The sequence below is a fragment of the Chanodichthys erythropterus genome, chromosome 20 (assembly GCF_024489055.1).
Source record: "Chanodichthys erythropterus isolate Z2021 chromosome 20, ASM2448905v1, whole genome shotgun sequence".
Classification (NCBI taxonomy): Eukaryota; Metazoa; Chordata; class Actinopteri; order Cypriniformes; family Xenocyprididae; genus Chanodichthys; species Chanodichthys erythropterus.
The window spans coordinates 37,927,057-37,941,406 of NC_090240.1; the positions used below are offsets into that span (position 1 = coordinate 37,927,057).

Genomic DNA, 14,350 nt, shown 5'->3' on the forward strand with positions numbered 1-14,350 from the left:
GTCATTTATTGTTGTTAGTGACTTTAGCAATTTATTCATTTATTTTTTAAATTAAAGGTGATCAGAATGGCCACTATAGCAGCATCAGGTACGATCTTCATCGTTTCCGTAAATGTTATAGTTATACACACAAGAGTCAATCTGGTGTTTGTTTAGAAAGCTCTCTCTCTTTCTCTTTTTTTCATTGGAGTGATTTATTGAGCTCACAGGCACGATCTGATGTTTCAAACCACTAATTGAGAATGTTAAAACAAGAACAAGATGAACATAAAATAGATCACAAGAGCTGAAGCTAACACAAGAGTTGTGCACGAGATGCATTGAAGAAAGCTTTTTCCTGTGTTTGTGAATGAATTCATTTTTGGGAAACACCCTGATAGACCTATTTCTTAATTTTTCACCTCCTCATTGTTCAGAATAGCATGCTAATCATAATATTTCATGTAGGCTATACTAAGCATTTAAATGTCCTGTTTTGTGGCCTGTATGTCCATGAAAAAAAAAAAAAAATTGTAAAAGGAAATTTGATTATTAAATTAGTTTTTAAAATAAGTACATTATCTTTAAAATTTCACATGGGTTTGATTCCGATTCAGTTTACACCCATTTACTGACTCGGCTCAACTTACCCCTAACCCGGGGTAAATTGAGCCAGAGGAACACTTTTTTTAAATTAGCCATTTTTTTAGAACCCTCGTCATAGATGTATTCTGATCATTTAAAATGATAGGACACATCCTGAAATTACTTTAAATTCTTTCATTGTACTTCAGCCTCATTTTCCCTTATCTTGAGGACCACAAATAAAAAATGGCTCATCTTACCCCACTCTCCCCATATTGCTGCAAAGGTAGGCTATTTAAACTTATATAAACTTCAAACAAAGGTATATAAACTTCTTTTTATTTCTGAGCAAAGAATGAATCACGTTCGTACGTTACGCGTGCACGAGTGCGAGGACGAGCAGGAAGTTGCTGCAGTTCACTTAACGGCCACCGGTGGCGCTAATGACAAGGGCTTCTGAATTCTACATAGGCTATATGAACTACTAAATATGGCAATAGGGGCATTGCAATATAACATATGACTCATTCTTTTATCAGACTGAAGATATTTAATCTGAACGATCTTTAAACACAAACACATTTCTGCATTCAGTAATAATTTCAAAAGAGTTAATTACACAAAAAACAATGTCTTGTGCTTGTCAGCGAGAAACATCTGCAGTTTATATAAGTCTGACTCAGGGTTTGTTCTCACATAGATCATCATAGTTTGATCAGTTTAATTCTTGTGTGTGTAATTAGCATAAACAGAACTCGTTTATTGTCAAACCCAAATAATACACTTTTTTATGCTGCTTTTTGGAGTTTAACAGTATACATCACTTGCGATGTATGAAAAAAGACATTGTGCTCAACACTGAGGGAGAGTAAATGATGATTTGCAATGTTCAAAAATACTTTTTGTCCAATTTCTCTTTCATCTTTATTTCTTAATCTCTCTTTTCGTCTCTTTCAGATGGAATGGTATGAGTCAGGATATATGCCGTCTGAAACTGTAACGAAAGGAAACGCTTTTTGCTGAGACACCTTTTTCTGCTCAGAGAGGAAGTTGGCCCTCTGCAGTTCTCATCACGGTGCGGTTATGTGAAGAACAGACCTGATGGAAAACAGCGCTGGACTCATTACTCACATCACTGCGATTTATAATCATAAACAAACACGCTCAATTCTGAGCTTTTCCTGTTGAAAAATCCAGTTTAAGCTTCTAGCTGGGTTTGGGAACATGGACCAGCTTCCAAATCTGGATTTTCCAAAAGAGTTCTTAATAACACTTTACATTATGCATTTGTTAAAGTGCCCCATTATGCTATTTTAAATGTTCCTCATTTAAATTAGGTGTGCTCTGATTGGTCAGATGACCCAGATGTCTGTTGTGATTGGTCGACCGCTTACAGCCATTACCATTATCTGAATTTCAGCTCTTGATACACACGTGATACGTTGTTTTTCAGGAACATTCCAGCATGTTCCTCAATGTTTACCAGCATCCATTTCCTAACAGCAACATTACTGGAGCTCCAGACCAGATCTGTAATGGAAACCCAGCGCCGGGATCCCCATATGTTCCCGATGGACAGGAAGTCTGGATACGGCAGGAGAGCCGGAACAGTAATGGCTTCAGCGTGTCATTCCATCGCAGCATCCATGACGGACTCATTAATACACATCTGGGATCATTATGAATCGGACCTTTATTATTCCACTTTGACTTCAAAGGAACAGGCACTTTTGAGATGTTTACGTCATTGGGGCGGCACGCTCCGAAAAACCACAAAACATTCGACAATGTGCAACTTTTCCAGCGACAGATTGACTACACAGTAAAATCCCCAGAGTTAAATCAACTCTGCTCAGAGTACATATGGTTACTCTCTACATAGTGTTAAAATAACACTGAAGCAGAGTTAAAGTTAATGAGATAATTAAGCAATTAATAAGGAAGTCAGTTGTAGTTCTCGTGTTTCTCTTTTCTTCAGTGATTCTGCTTGTTAACAGCAGGTGTTCATCACTAATGCACAATCATCACTTAATTCATTGCTTGATTATAAAGTTAATGAGATAATTAAGCAATTAATAAGGCTGTGACTGGAAGTCAGTTGTAGTTCTTGTGTTTCTCTTTTCTTCAGTGATTCTGCTTGTTAACAGCAGGTGTTCATCACTAATGCACAATCATCACTTAATTCATTGCTTAATTATCTCATTAACTTTAACTCTGCTTTAGTGTTATTTTAACACTATTTAGAGATGGACCACATTTACTCTGAGCAGAGTTGATTTAACTCTGGAGATTTTGCTGTGTAATTACTACAGAATATAATAATCATAATAATAATAATAATAATAATAATAATAAACCAAACCGTGACTTTTTTCATTCTCTGCAGAACACAAAAGAAGATATTTTGAAGAAAGTCATCTTCTTTTTAGAGAAATGAAAGGCGTGAACATCATGACGGTCATGGGTGATTTATCCCAAGAAAAACTGAACTCTTGTCTGTGTTTGTTTGCGATACTAACAGCTGTAGTTGTGCTTTCTGCTGGTGAAAACTGTTCACAGATCTTTAAACACACACACACACACACACTACAGAACTATTTAACAGCGGTATTAACGAAGCGGAGTTCCAGCTCATTCGATATCTTATCAGCTCCAGAGGTCGGATAAGGACCACCAGTGTTCGGCTGTAATGGAGTGTGGTGTTATTCCAGTGCCCTGCATGTTATTTCATTGCACATTATCGTTTACATAAGCCAGTTAATGTGCCAATTGAAAATAGCTATACATTACAAGACAACTTCATCAGACGTGGTTCTAAAACAACAGTTAGCATTATTTATTATTAACATTAATAGAAATGGTAATACGAAAAGAAAATATTGGCAAACATAATTCCACCAATCCACCATTAGCAAACCACAACCATCCAATCAATTCCCCACGGACATAAGCCATTTTAGTGACAAATTGGGTCTCCTTTAGGACCCCCAGCGTTCAGATTACCTTTAACAGGTAGCGCCTGATTACAATTCCTACAAAATCATGTTATGATAAATACTGTTTCAACTATGTTATAATGACCATTTATGTCTGTATGAGTTAGTGGTGATGGTGCGTGTTTTCAGAGGTTTCTGGGTTTGTCATCAGTCCGCGCTTCTGCACGCGCTCAATCCATCACTTCCCTCCCGGGAGGAAGTCTGTTTTCCCGACTCCCACCAGCAGAGATCCGTACGGGAAGGTTTAGGGTTTGAACGCAGCACTGAATCTGTTTTAGATGCTCAGACTTGTGTTGCGTTTTTGCTTTGCTGCCGTTTTGGGACATCAAACGATCGCCAGCTGAGATTTGAACTAGGAAACCTGCCGCTCTCCTGCGTGCTGCTTTAACCCAAACACAACATATGAGGAGGTTCGGAGATCTGCGCTTCACTGGCGCGTGTTTGCTCTGGGTTAATGGGTCATTTTGCTGGGTGAAACTAAAACACTCGTTTGAAGCCCATTATCCTGTTTTCACAAAACTGATTGTGACAGCCAGCACACACAAAACAGGTCACCACTTAATTCAGGTGTTAATGGTAATGATTTAAATGCTTAGTTTTATGACCAAGGCTTTAAAATATAATACAATGCAATACAACGATAAATGAGCGATTTCAACTATTACAAACGCATCTTGAGATACTTTTCTACACTCCTAGCTATTGAAATTTATTTTTGATTGCATGAACACTTGTGGTGTGAACAGCCCTGTATACCAGATTTCAATATGTCAGTGATTGAAACATTTGTGTATGAAGCTGGTTTAGTAGCGTTTTTTTTTTTTTTAGTAGCTAGTTCACTATCTTTGTGTTCAGGCACAATGTCCTAGTGCATGAGCTCTGACAATGACACTTCAGGATCTGATGGTCAAGACTGAGGCACCAGAACCATATGGTGTGTTTAAGTCATATTGCAAAGATCATATTCGTGACCCTGGACCAAAAACCAGTCATAAGTCAGATATATTTATATTATAAAATATTATATATATATTTGGTCCAAATATACATATATACACATATATATATATATATATATATATATATATATATATATATATATATATATATATATATATATATATATATATATATATTTGTTTTATATATATATTTGGGTATATTTGTAGCAATAGCAAACAATACATTGTATGGGTCAAAATGATCGATTTTTCTTTTATGCCAAAAATCATTAGGATATTAAGTAAAGATCATGTTCCATTAAGATATTTTGTAAATTTCCTACTGTAAATGTATTTTTGTGAGTGTATATGCATTGCTAAGGGCTTAATTTGGACAACTTTAAAGCCAATTTTCTGAATATTTCGATTTTTTGCACCCTATTCCAGATTTTCAAATAGTTGTATCTCGACCAAATATTGTCCTAATCTAACACACCATACATCAATGAAAAGCTTATTCATTCAACTTTCAGATGATATATGATGATATAAATCTCAATTTCATAAAATTGAATTTCATAAATTATGACTGGTTTTGTGGTCAAAGGTCTCATTTATGAGTTGAACACAATGCTGTTAATACAAGTAGGAACCTTGGGATTTTCATTGAGAAACATGGCAGAATATCACAATATTCAGTATATTCAGGTATTTAGCAGTGATATTGTCAAGCTATTTACAAGGAAGTATTGCCTGTGCGAAATATAGCAATGTGATATAACAATATAATATGTAACGATAAAACTTACAGTGGCTTAAATGCTAAAAACATAAAAAAGCAAAACAGCTGCTTTGTTCATAGAAGTACAGAGTTAAAAACCTTGCTGTATTTTTGTGTAGCTAAAAAAAAGAAATACACCGGCATCTTACGCTGATGAAAGTGACTGAAACGCACCTGACGTCATAAACACGACTTCCCAACTTGTAAATACGAACTTCGACTTTCTACTGTTCCACACACGTCGACGCGTCCGCCATCTTGGAACGGATAATGACGCTGTTCATCACAAACCTACGAGTTTCCGAAAATGTAACAGTATTGTGCAGCCTATGGCTGTAAAACCACGAGCTATAAATTCCATGGGATAACCATTCAGAGGTGAGAATGTGCTGGTTTGTGTTTGCACAACTCAATGCAAATATCCATAATCCATAATCCATAAACAGAATTATCACATTAATGATAAACTAAACATCTAAATCATCTAACTCTGATCTAAACTAAAATCATCTGCGAATGTCTATTGCAGTCATATAAATGTGAATAACTAGGTTGCAGACGCTCAGGTTGTCTTTCTTTTTCTTGTGTTTATAGAGGGTATGCATGTGACGTCACTTTCCCGCCGGAATAACACGCTCCCTCAGCAGGACTAAGTGGCAAAAGAACCTGTTTCATGACTGGATTTAATAGAGGAAACTGCGAAAACACGAGTAAAACTAACGATTACACTAAAGGTTTGGCTCGAAAGTGTTCCTTATGACATGTCAAAGTAACCTAATCCATAGATATTGACATGCAGCCTGCAGTCGTGTTTCCTGACATTTATGCGCCTGATTTCGACGTGGGGGAAATACATAAACCAAATCTGCCTGTGAATATTTTATATAACTACAGTATAGGTAGGTCTAAATCCAAGTAATCACTTATATCAATGATATCGTCATATCGTCCAGCACTAAAACTTGTATAGTTTTTGTCAGTTTATTTAAAAACACCCAATTATGCGACTGTGAATTATGAACGCGATATTGCGAACGCTATTTGTACAGTCAATCACAAAGCTCTTTCCCGTTTTGGATGTGTTTTGTGTGTTTTTCGCGGCATTCACGCTGAAAACCAATGCTGCCGCTCAGTCTTTTGCCACTCAGTGGGCGTGACAGCAGTCATAACGGTCGACGGTGACGTCACGTGCATACCCTCTATTGGTTTATTACAAATAAATTCTATTACTATTATTCTATTACGGAAATATCATATACATAAAGCAAAATGCACATCGACTGTACCAAATGGTAGACTATTTTCCACTGATTTGAAGATTTTTTATGACTCTCTAACATCAATACAGAACAATCGGAAAGCTTTTAAGACATCTAAGCTGTTGAAAAGGATACTTAATATAATAGAAACATGATTGATTTGTGATATAAGATACATAATTTTGATTTAATTGTTTTATATATTCAAATGTCTTTGTATTCCCCTACTGTTGTTTCAATAAAACAAAAAAGACCGTTCCAATATGGCGGACGACTTACCTACAGTAGCCCGTAGAAACAGAAACTATTCTAAAGAGTGAGGAATTGATTTGATAGTGAAAAATGTAAAACATATTAAAATAAAAAAGTTATTTTTAATTGTAATAATGTAATGTTTTGATCAAATAAATGCAGCCTGTATGATGAACATAAGAGACATCTTTCAAAAACATAAAAAAAAAAAATATTCAAATGAGGAATTGGTTGGATGGTGATCTTAAAATGGCACAGTGAAAAACGATTTCCTAAAAGGCAAATAAAATATGATTCGTCTTCATTTATAAAATGTGAGAAGTTCACTCATTTTGTCTGATCTATCCTATCAGATGTAGGCTACACTGTAGACTTTAAATGTAAATATTTATTTTCGTTACAAATATTAAAAATGAAATTCTATAGCATTCTTGTACATAGCCAAATTGTTTTATAGCAAATTTATTCTCGATTGAAATTGTGGATTTGACCAAAAAGCAAAGCCTCTCTCAGGTCGATCTGCGATGTAAATGATCGGACAGATCGGATGGATGATGTCACGCAATAATGAGTGAAATACAACACCGAGCAGAGCTGGAGATGCGCCGAACCGAGCAAGTCCAGACACATGCGGAGCGCAGAGCCCGGAGCGACTCTCTCTCTTTCTCTCTCTCTCCCTCCCCCTCTCTCTCTCAGTCCGGTTTAATACGGATCTTCTGATCAGCTCGCTCAATAAACTCACTGTATTCCATCGTCACGCTGGGTTCTCAGCAGCGCGCTTCATGTCTGAGCTCTGATCCGCACTGAAGTGAGGTTCTCCGTGCGCGCGTGCTCGCGGAGACGCGACTGAGTCTGGACGGACTGTGATGTGGAAGCTGCTGATCAGGCTGGATCTGGTCTCATGAGCCGGTGGTGTCTTCTGCTGTGGAATTCTGTTTTCGCTTTGAAAACTGCTGCTTGGACAAATGCATACAAATGCATTTAGGAGCTCAACGGACAAGGAGTGGACAAGTTTCTCCCGCAACGACAACGTGAGTAACTTTAAGTCTCGAGGGCTTCAGGAGACCCGCTGTGCACATCGATCAGCAGGAGAGAACACGAAAATGCATGCGTGATTGAAATCGTGCACATTAGACATAATTTCCTAAAAAATTGTGTGATGGAGTTTTCTATTTTTGCCCACAATCTCAGTCTGTAACTACAAAAGATTGGGTTATGACATAATAGCCTTGATAATGATCACAAGTCAACTGGGATTTATATGTCAAATGATTGACATATTTCCATAATACATGTTTTGGAGTTTTGTGCAAACCTTATAAATTTCGTTTTAAACACAATCTCGGTTTAACTCCAACTTTACTGATTGCAAATCTGCTGCTGTATTTTCCAAATGTTGATCCGGGGTTAAATTCCTCCAGCTTTTGGAGCAAATTTGCACCAGATGAGGAGGCTTTGTGATTTACTGACTTTTTTGTTTGCATTTATCAACTGAAACTGGCTGCCCGTTTCATAAAGAGTAGATTTGGCTGAAGTGACAGTGAAGTATATGAGTGGTTTTACTGTGCGCTGTTAGTTCACGTCTCCAAACAGACACACAACAGCAGCAACATTCCTCATGGAGATGAGCATTGACCTCTAACATCTGGACAGCCGTTCCTGACTCAATGAAATCCCAACAAATCCACACATGCACCTGACTGCGATCTTGCTTTTCGTAAAACACAGATATTACTTCAAATATTAATGCTTTTGTAAAATGCAACTGTGAAAATGTGTTTTCACCGCCCCCCAAAAAGTTTGTTCTGCCATCATTTACTCACCCTCATGTTGTTCCAAACATCAATGACTTTCCTTCTTCTGTGGAAGTATGTCGCAATGTTTTGGACCTCAGTGTTTTTTTTCTTTTTTTTTGTCTTTTAAGTTCCACAGAAGAAGTTTTTAGGTGAACTTTGCCTTTCAGGAGGTGTTTCTACCTGACCGGGTTGCTTTGGTCATAGAAAATCTGGAAATATAAGGACAAAAATCGGTATTGAAAATATTTAAAGGGCATGCATTTCTAATATATTTCATCAATGTCAGTCTGTTTTTGGAGATATTTGCATGCTATAATTGTTTATTCATGTCTAATCATGAATACCTGGAAAACTCCTGGAAATTCATTGGTCTAAAGAGAACCCTGATCTGATTTGACAACTGAAATTGACTTTCATGAGCTTGAGCCTAATGCAATCTGTTTGATTTGGTCATAATAAATACATTTTTATCATTACCGCAGTCACTTATTCATGCATAGTTTGCTTTTGTTAAATGAGTGTTGATGCATGTCGTTGGTCAAAACGTGCAAACCCTGACTTGACAGCTAAAAATGACTTTCATAAGCTTGAAACCAATGCAATCAGTTTGATTCAGGCATAAAAAGTGCTATTTTTGTCATTACCGCAGTTTGCATTTGTTAAGTGAGCGTGCTTTTATGCATGTTTAATGCATTCATTCTTCCTCCAACCTGGAACCAATTCATTGGTCAAAAAGGTGTGCAAACCCTGACTTGACAGCTAAAAATTACTTTCATAAGCTTGAAACCAATGCAATCGGTTTGATTCGGTCATAATAAATACAATATTTGTCATTACCGTAGTTACTTATTAATGCATAGTTTGCGTTTGTTAAATGAGTGTCCAATCTAGAAACAAATCATTGGGCAAAAAGTGTGCAAACTGTGACTTGACAACTAAAAATTACTTTAAATGAGTTTGAACAATTACCATTTTTGTCATTACCGCAGTCATGAATAGTTTGATTTTGTTAAATGAGTGTTGATGCATATGTTTATTGCATTCATTCATCCTCCAACCTGGAACCAATTCATTGGTCAAAAAGGTGTGCAAATCCTGACTTGACAGCTAAAAAAGACTCTCATGAGCTTGAATCCAATGTAATTGGTTTGATTTGGCCATAAAAAATACAATTTTTGTCATTACCGCAGTCACTTATTCATGCATCATTTACTTTTGTTAAATGAGTGTTCAATCTGGAACCAATTCATTGGGAAAAAAGTGTGCAAACTGTGACTTTACAACTAAAAATTACTTTAAAGATCTTGAACAATTCGGTCATAATAAATACCATTTTTGTCATTACCGCAGTCACTTATTCATGAATAGTTAGATTCTGTTAAATGAGTGTTGATGCATGTGTTTAATGCATTCATTCATCCTCCAATCTGGAACCAATTAATTTGTCAAAAAAATGTGCAAACCCTGACTTGACAGCTAAAAATGACTTTCATAAGCTTGAAACCAATGCAATCAGTTTGATTCAGTCATAAAAAGTGCTATTTTTGTCATTACCGCAGTTTGCATTTGTTAAGTGAGCGTGCTTTTATGCATGTTTAATGCATTCCTTCATCCTAAATGAGTGTTGATGAACATGTCATTGGTCAAAAAGGTGTGCAAACCCTGACTTGACAGCTAAAAATGACTGTCATGAGCTTGAAACCAATGCAGTTGGTTTGATTAGGTCATAATAAATAACATTTTTTGTCATTACCATAGTTACTTATTAATACATAGTTTGCGTTTATTGAGTGTTGATGCACGTTTAATGCATTCATTCAGTGTTGCTACACATCCTTCAACATGTAACCAATTCACTGGACAAAAAGTGTGCAAACTGTGGCTTGACAACTGAAAAAAATATAAATATATATATATACTATAAATATCATTTTTTGTCATTACCGCAGTCACTTATTCTTGCATAATTTGCTTTTATTAAATGAGGGTTGATGCATATGTTTAATGCATTCATTCATCCTCCAATCTGGAACCAATTCGTTTGTCAAAAAAATGTGCAAACGCTGATTTGACAGCTAAAAAAGACTCTCATGAGCTTGAATCCAATGTAATTGGTTTGATTTGGTCATAAAAAATACAATTTTTGTCATTACCGCAGTTGCTTATTCATGCATCATTTGCTTTTGTTAAATGAACGTTGATGCACGTTTAATGCATTCATCCATCCTCCAATCTGGAACCAATTCATTTGTCATAAAGTGTGCAAACCCTGATGTAATAACTAAAAATGACTCTCATGAGCTTGAACCCAATGTAATTGGTTTGAATCGGTCATAAAAAATACTATTTTTGTCATAACCGCAGTCACTCTTTCATGCATAGTTTGCTTTTGTTAAATGAGTGTTGATGCACTTGTTTAATAGATATACTCATCCTCAAATCTGCAACAAATTCATTGGTCAAAAAGCATGCAAACCCTGATTTGACAACTAAAAATGACAGTTATGAGCTTGAATCCAGTGTAATTGGTTTAAATCGGTCATAAAATATACAATTTTTGTCATTACCGCAGTCACTTATTCATGCATAGTTTGCGTTTGTTAAATGAGCGTCGATGTATGTTTAATGCATTCAATCATTGCCGTTGCACATTCTCCAACCTGGAACCAGATCAAAACAATATTCAAGTATTCAGACGTGTTCATGAGTTCATGCGTGTTATGCTAGCGTTCAACGTATCGTTATATATACATACAGTAGAAGAGCTGCAGTTGTGAAAATAAACCCCAGCAGGGTGATCAGGACCCCAATATGAAGCAGAGGAGTTTTGTATCATGCTGATGGGATTTATTTTGTGATAATGGAAATGACTTTATTTGTTGGCTCTGATTTTAAGTTTTATATTACTGAACTAGAAATTGCAGATGCTTCATTTCCACTCATTCTTGATCCAAGCTTGTGTAGACAGAGAGAAAGAGAGTTTGACGGCGTCTTTGGCATTATTTTGTTTGCCTGTCGTTCTTCATCCTGCTAAAAAGACCGGCATAGACCAGCATGACCCGAACAGCTCTTCAGTAATGTAGTCACACTCTGGCTGCAGGTGTGAGAAACCGACGCCAGCAGTGTCAGTGAGCAAACGATCATCTGCTCTGTATTCTGAGAACACGGCTCGAGCTCTGGCACGGACTGATACGAGCGGTGGGAATCTGCATTAGCCACACCCTCACAAGCTGATTGGCTGAGACATTCTTGAGTGACTTCCTGGCTGTTTTGTAGAGTTGTAAAGCCTATGCTGTTGCTAAAATTGAAGATATATAGAAGTGCAAGTTAAAACGTTGATTTGGATAGATCATAATGTTCATGATTGTGAGGAACAATTTGAGATGATGTTCAAGAGTAAGGCGTCCTGTAAATTAACATCTTGTTTAGATTCAGCCTCCTCCTCCGCTGTGTTTTCTTTTCTTTTCTTCGGCCGTGGAATGTCACACCATCCTCTCGAGCGGAGGCAGGTGACACCCTGTACCGTCCTCTCGGAGAGAACTGTGGGAAAACAAATACGTGTGACCAACCAATCAATTAGGTCCCTGTGAAATCCGATTTATTTTATCCCAAAATTCTGTGTTTTCCATTTTAATTTCCATTTTAAATGGTTTTATTAAATTTTAATAATCAAAAGGGATGTCTAATCAATTAATTTTATAAAACTTAAAAAAATGATTAAATGATCTCATTCTGTTTTATTTATCCCAAATTAATAGTTGAGAAGGATGACTAATCAATTCATAAAACAATTTAATAATAATTACATTTTAGAGACACTATGAAATGTTTTATTTTTTCAGAAATTCTGTGTTTTTTTATTTAATACAAATTTATTATCAAAAACGGTGGGAATCAAATGAATGCATACTACTTTAACAATTTAATTAATATTTTAAAATAAAATCTAATTATATTTGAACAACACCTTTTATTTTTTGGCAAACAAAGCGCAAAGTTTACCATCTAAATAAAAACTCAGATATTAATAATAATGTTTGAATAAACTATTAATATCATTGTTGTTGTTACTTTGAGAAGCACATTTTATTATACAATAGGAATATATTTCCAGCAGAATTAGAACTTTTAATTTGGCGGGTTGTAGTGAATTATAGTTTATTAAAAAATTGTATTTATTTTCCCCCAAAATTCCATGTTTTCCATTTTAATTTTATGGATTCCGTTTGAATGATTTCATTACATGTAATTATTATTGTTAAAACTTTGAGAAGAACATTTAATATATATTTCTGTCATAATTATTTCAAATTACACCGAACGTTTAATCATAATAAATACTGTGTGTGTTGCGGTGAAGAGCTGTGAGTTTGTGTGTGTATCTGCTGATATTTTATATAACAGGTAAAACTATACATGACTACTCACCACCACTGTCAAATGATATTATATTATGATATGTTATATAGGCCTATAAAAATGCCTAAACACAGATAAAAACTACACATCTGATTTAAAACTACTTTAATCATCAAGTGTAAAATGCCTCTGAAAAGCCACATTTTTATTTTATATAACAAAATGTAAAACCAAGTGACAGTGATTTTAAAGAAATGCACCACTTTTCAAGCAGAATATTTGGTAGTGGAACATGCTGATAGTTATTTTCATGCGCTACACCTGTGGATTCTCTACAGACAAACATGTTTTAGCAAACTAACTGATCTTGCTCTCTCATGTCTTTAGCGCCACCTTGGGTTGAGCCGTCAAACTGTCACATTCCAGTTGAGAATCTGGTGTTCCTGGTTTGATTTATACCTAGAAATACTGTAAATAAGTTCTCGGGTGAGAGTCACTCTGCTGTGTTTGAGAGAGAGTCCGTTTCTGCGTTTTTGTGTTCAGCTCCTCTCGTTGACAGGATTACCTCTGAACATCAGATCTGGTGTATAACAGCACCAGTTGGGATCTCCATCAGCCCTTTCCGTCACAGGCATAAAACACTTTATGTGGTTTTTATTTCCCATGTGAATGGATGGTTGTGGTTTGCTATTGGTTGATCTCATGTGAGTGACAGGTTGCCCCGCCCTCGTCATCGGAGAAGAGATGTCACTGGAAGATATTCTGATTCGAGATTAGGAGGAACATGAATTCAAAACAATAATGATGTGCACCGATAAATCATTTCTAATAATAAACACTGTAATATTCCAATAATAAGTCTCTGTTGTTGTTTTTCAACAGGAGATTCCTCGTCCTCCTCCTGTCAACATGTGCGGCGGTGCTGTCTGCAGAAGAGCGCTCAAGAGCTCAAGGTATATGCTCACCTCTTCACCTTCACCTGAACTTTGACCTCTTAACCTCTGACTCAAAGTTCTGCCTTCAAAGCTGAAGTGTGTTATGTGCTTGTTAAAAGGCTTCTTTGCATCCCAGTTTAATATTCAGAGTAAATCGTTTGTCATATTTGTTGCGCTTTCAAAGGATTGTTGCACACTTTGCATTTATTTTGTTGGTATATGGGGAGATGATGGAAATGTTGTATTATTATTGTTCTCGCAGATTTATTATAATGAAAAAATCGACTTTCTTTTGATTTAAGAAACAGATCCAAGCCCAAAGCAACAGTCTTTCACATAATTATCTAGTTTTGATTTAATGTTTATTTAAAACAGAAGGAGTCGTTTGACTGTGTTTTGTTTGTTTTCCTTCCGATTGTATTTCTGTTTCTACGGAAACACTGATCTGCCAGTGTGCATATTTTACT

At 36.0% G+C, this 14,350-nt stretch overlaps 1 protein-coding gene across 1 annotated transcript in view; it reads left to right on the forward strand.

The window, feature by feature from the left end:
* Nucleotides 1–7,521: 7,521 nt before the first annotated feature.
* LOC137008828 (collagen alpha-1(XXIV) chain-like) overlaps nucleotides 7,522–14,350 on the forward strand; it is a 98,150-nt gene continuing 91,321 nt past the window's right edge. The window contains exons 1-2 of the mRNA XM_067370545.1: nucleotides 7,522–7,824; nucleotides 13,831–13,901. Of these exons, the coding sequence (XP_067226646.1) occupies nucleotides 7,769–7,824; nucleotides 13,831–13,901 (127 nt within the window). The 5' untranslated portion in view covers nucleotides 7,522–7,768. The remainder of the gene's footprint in view (nucleotides 7,825–13,830; nucleotides 13,902–14,350) is intronic.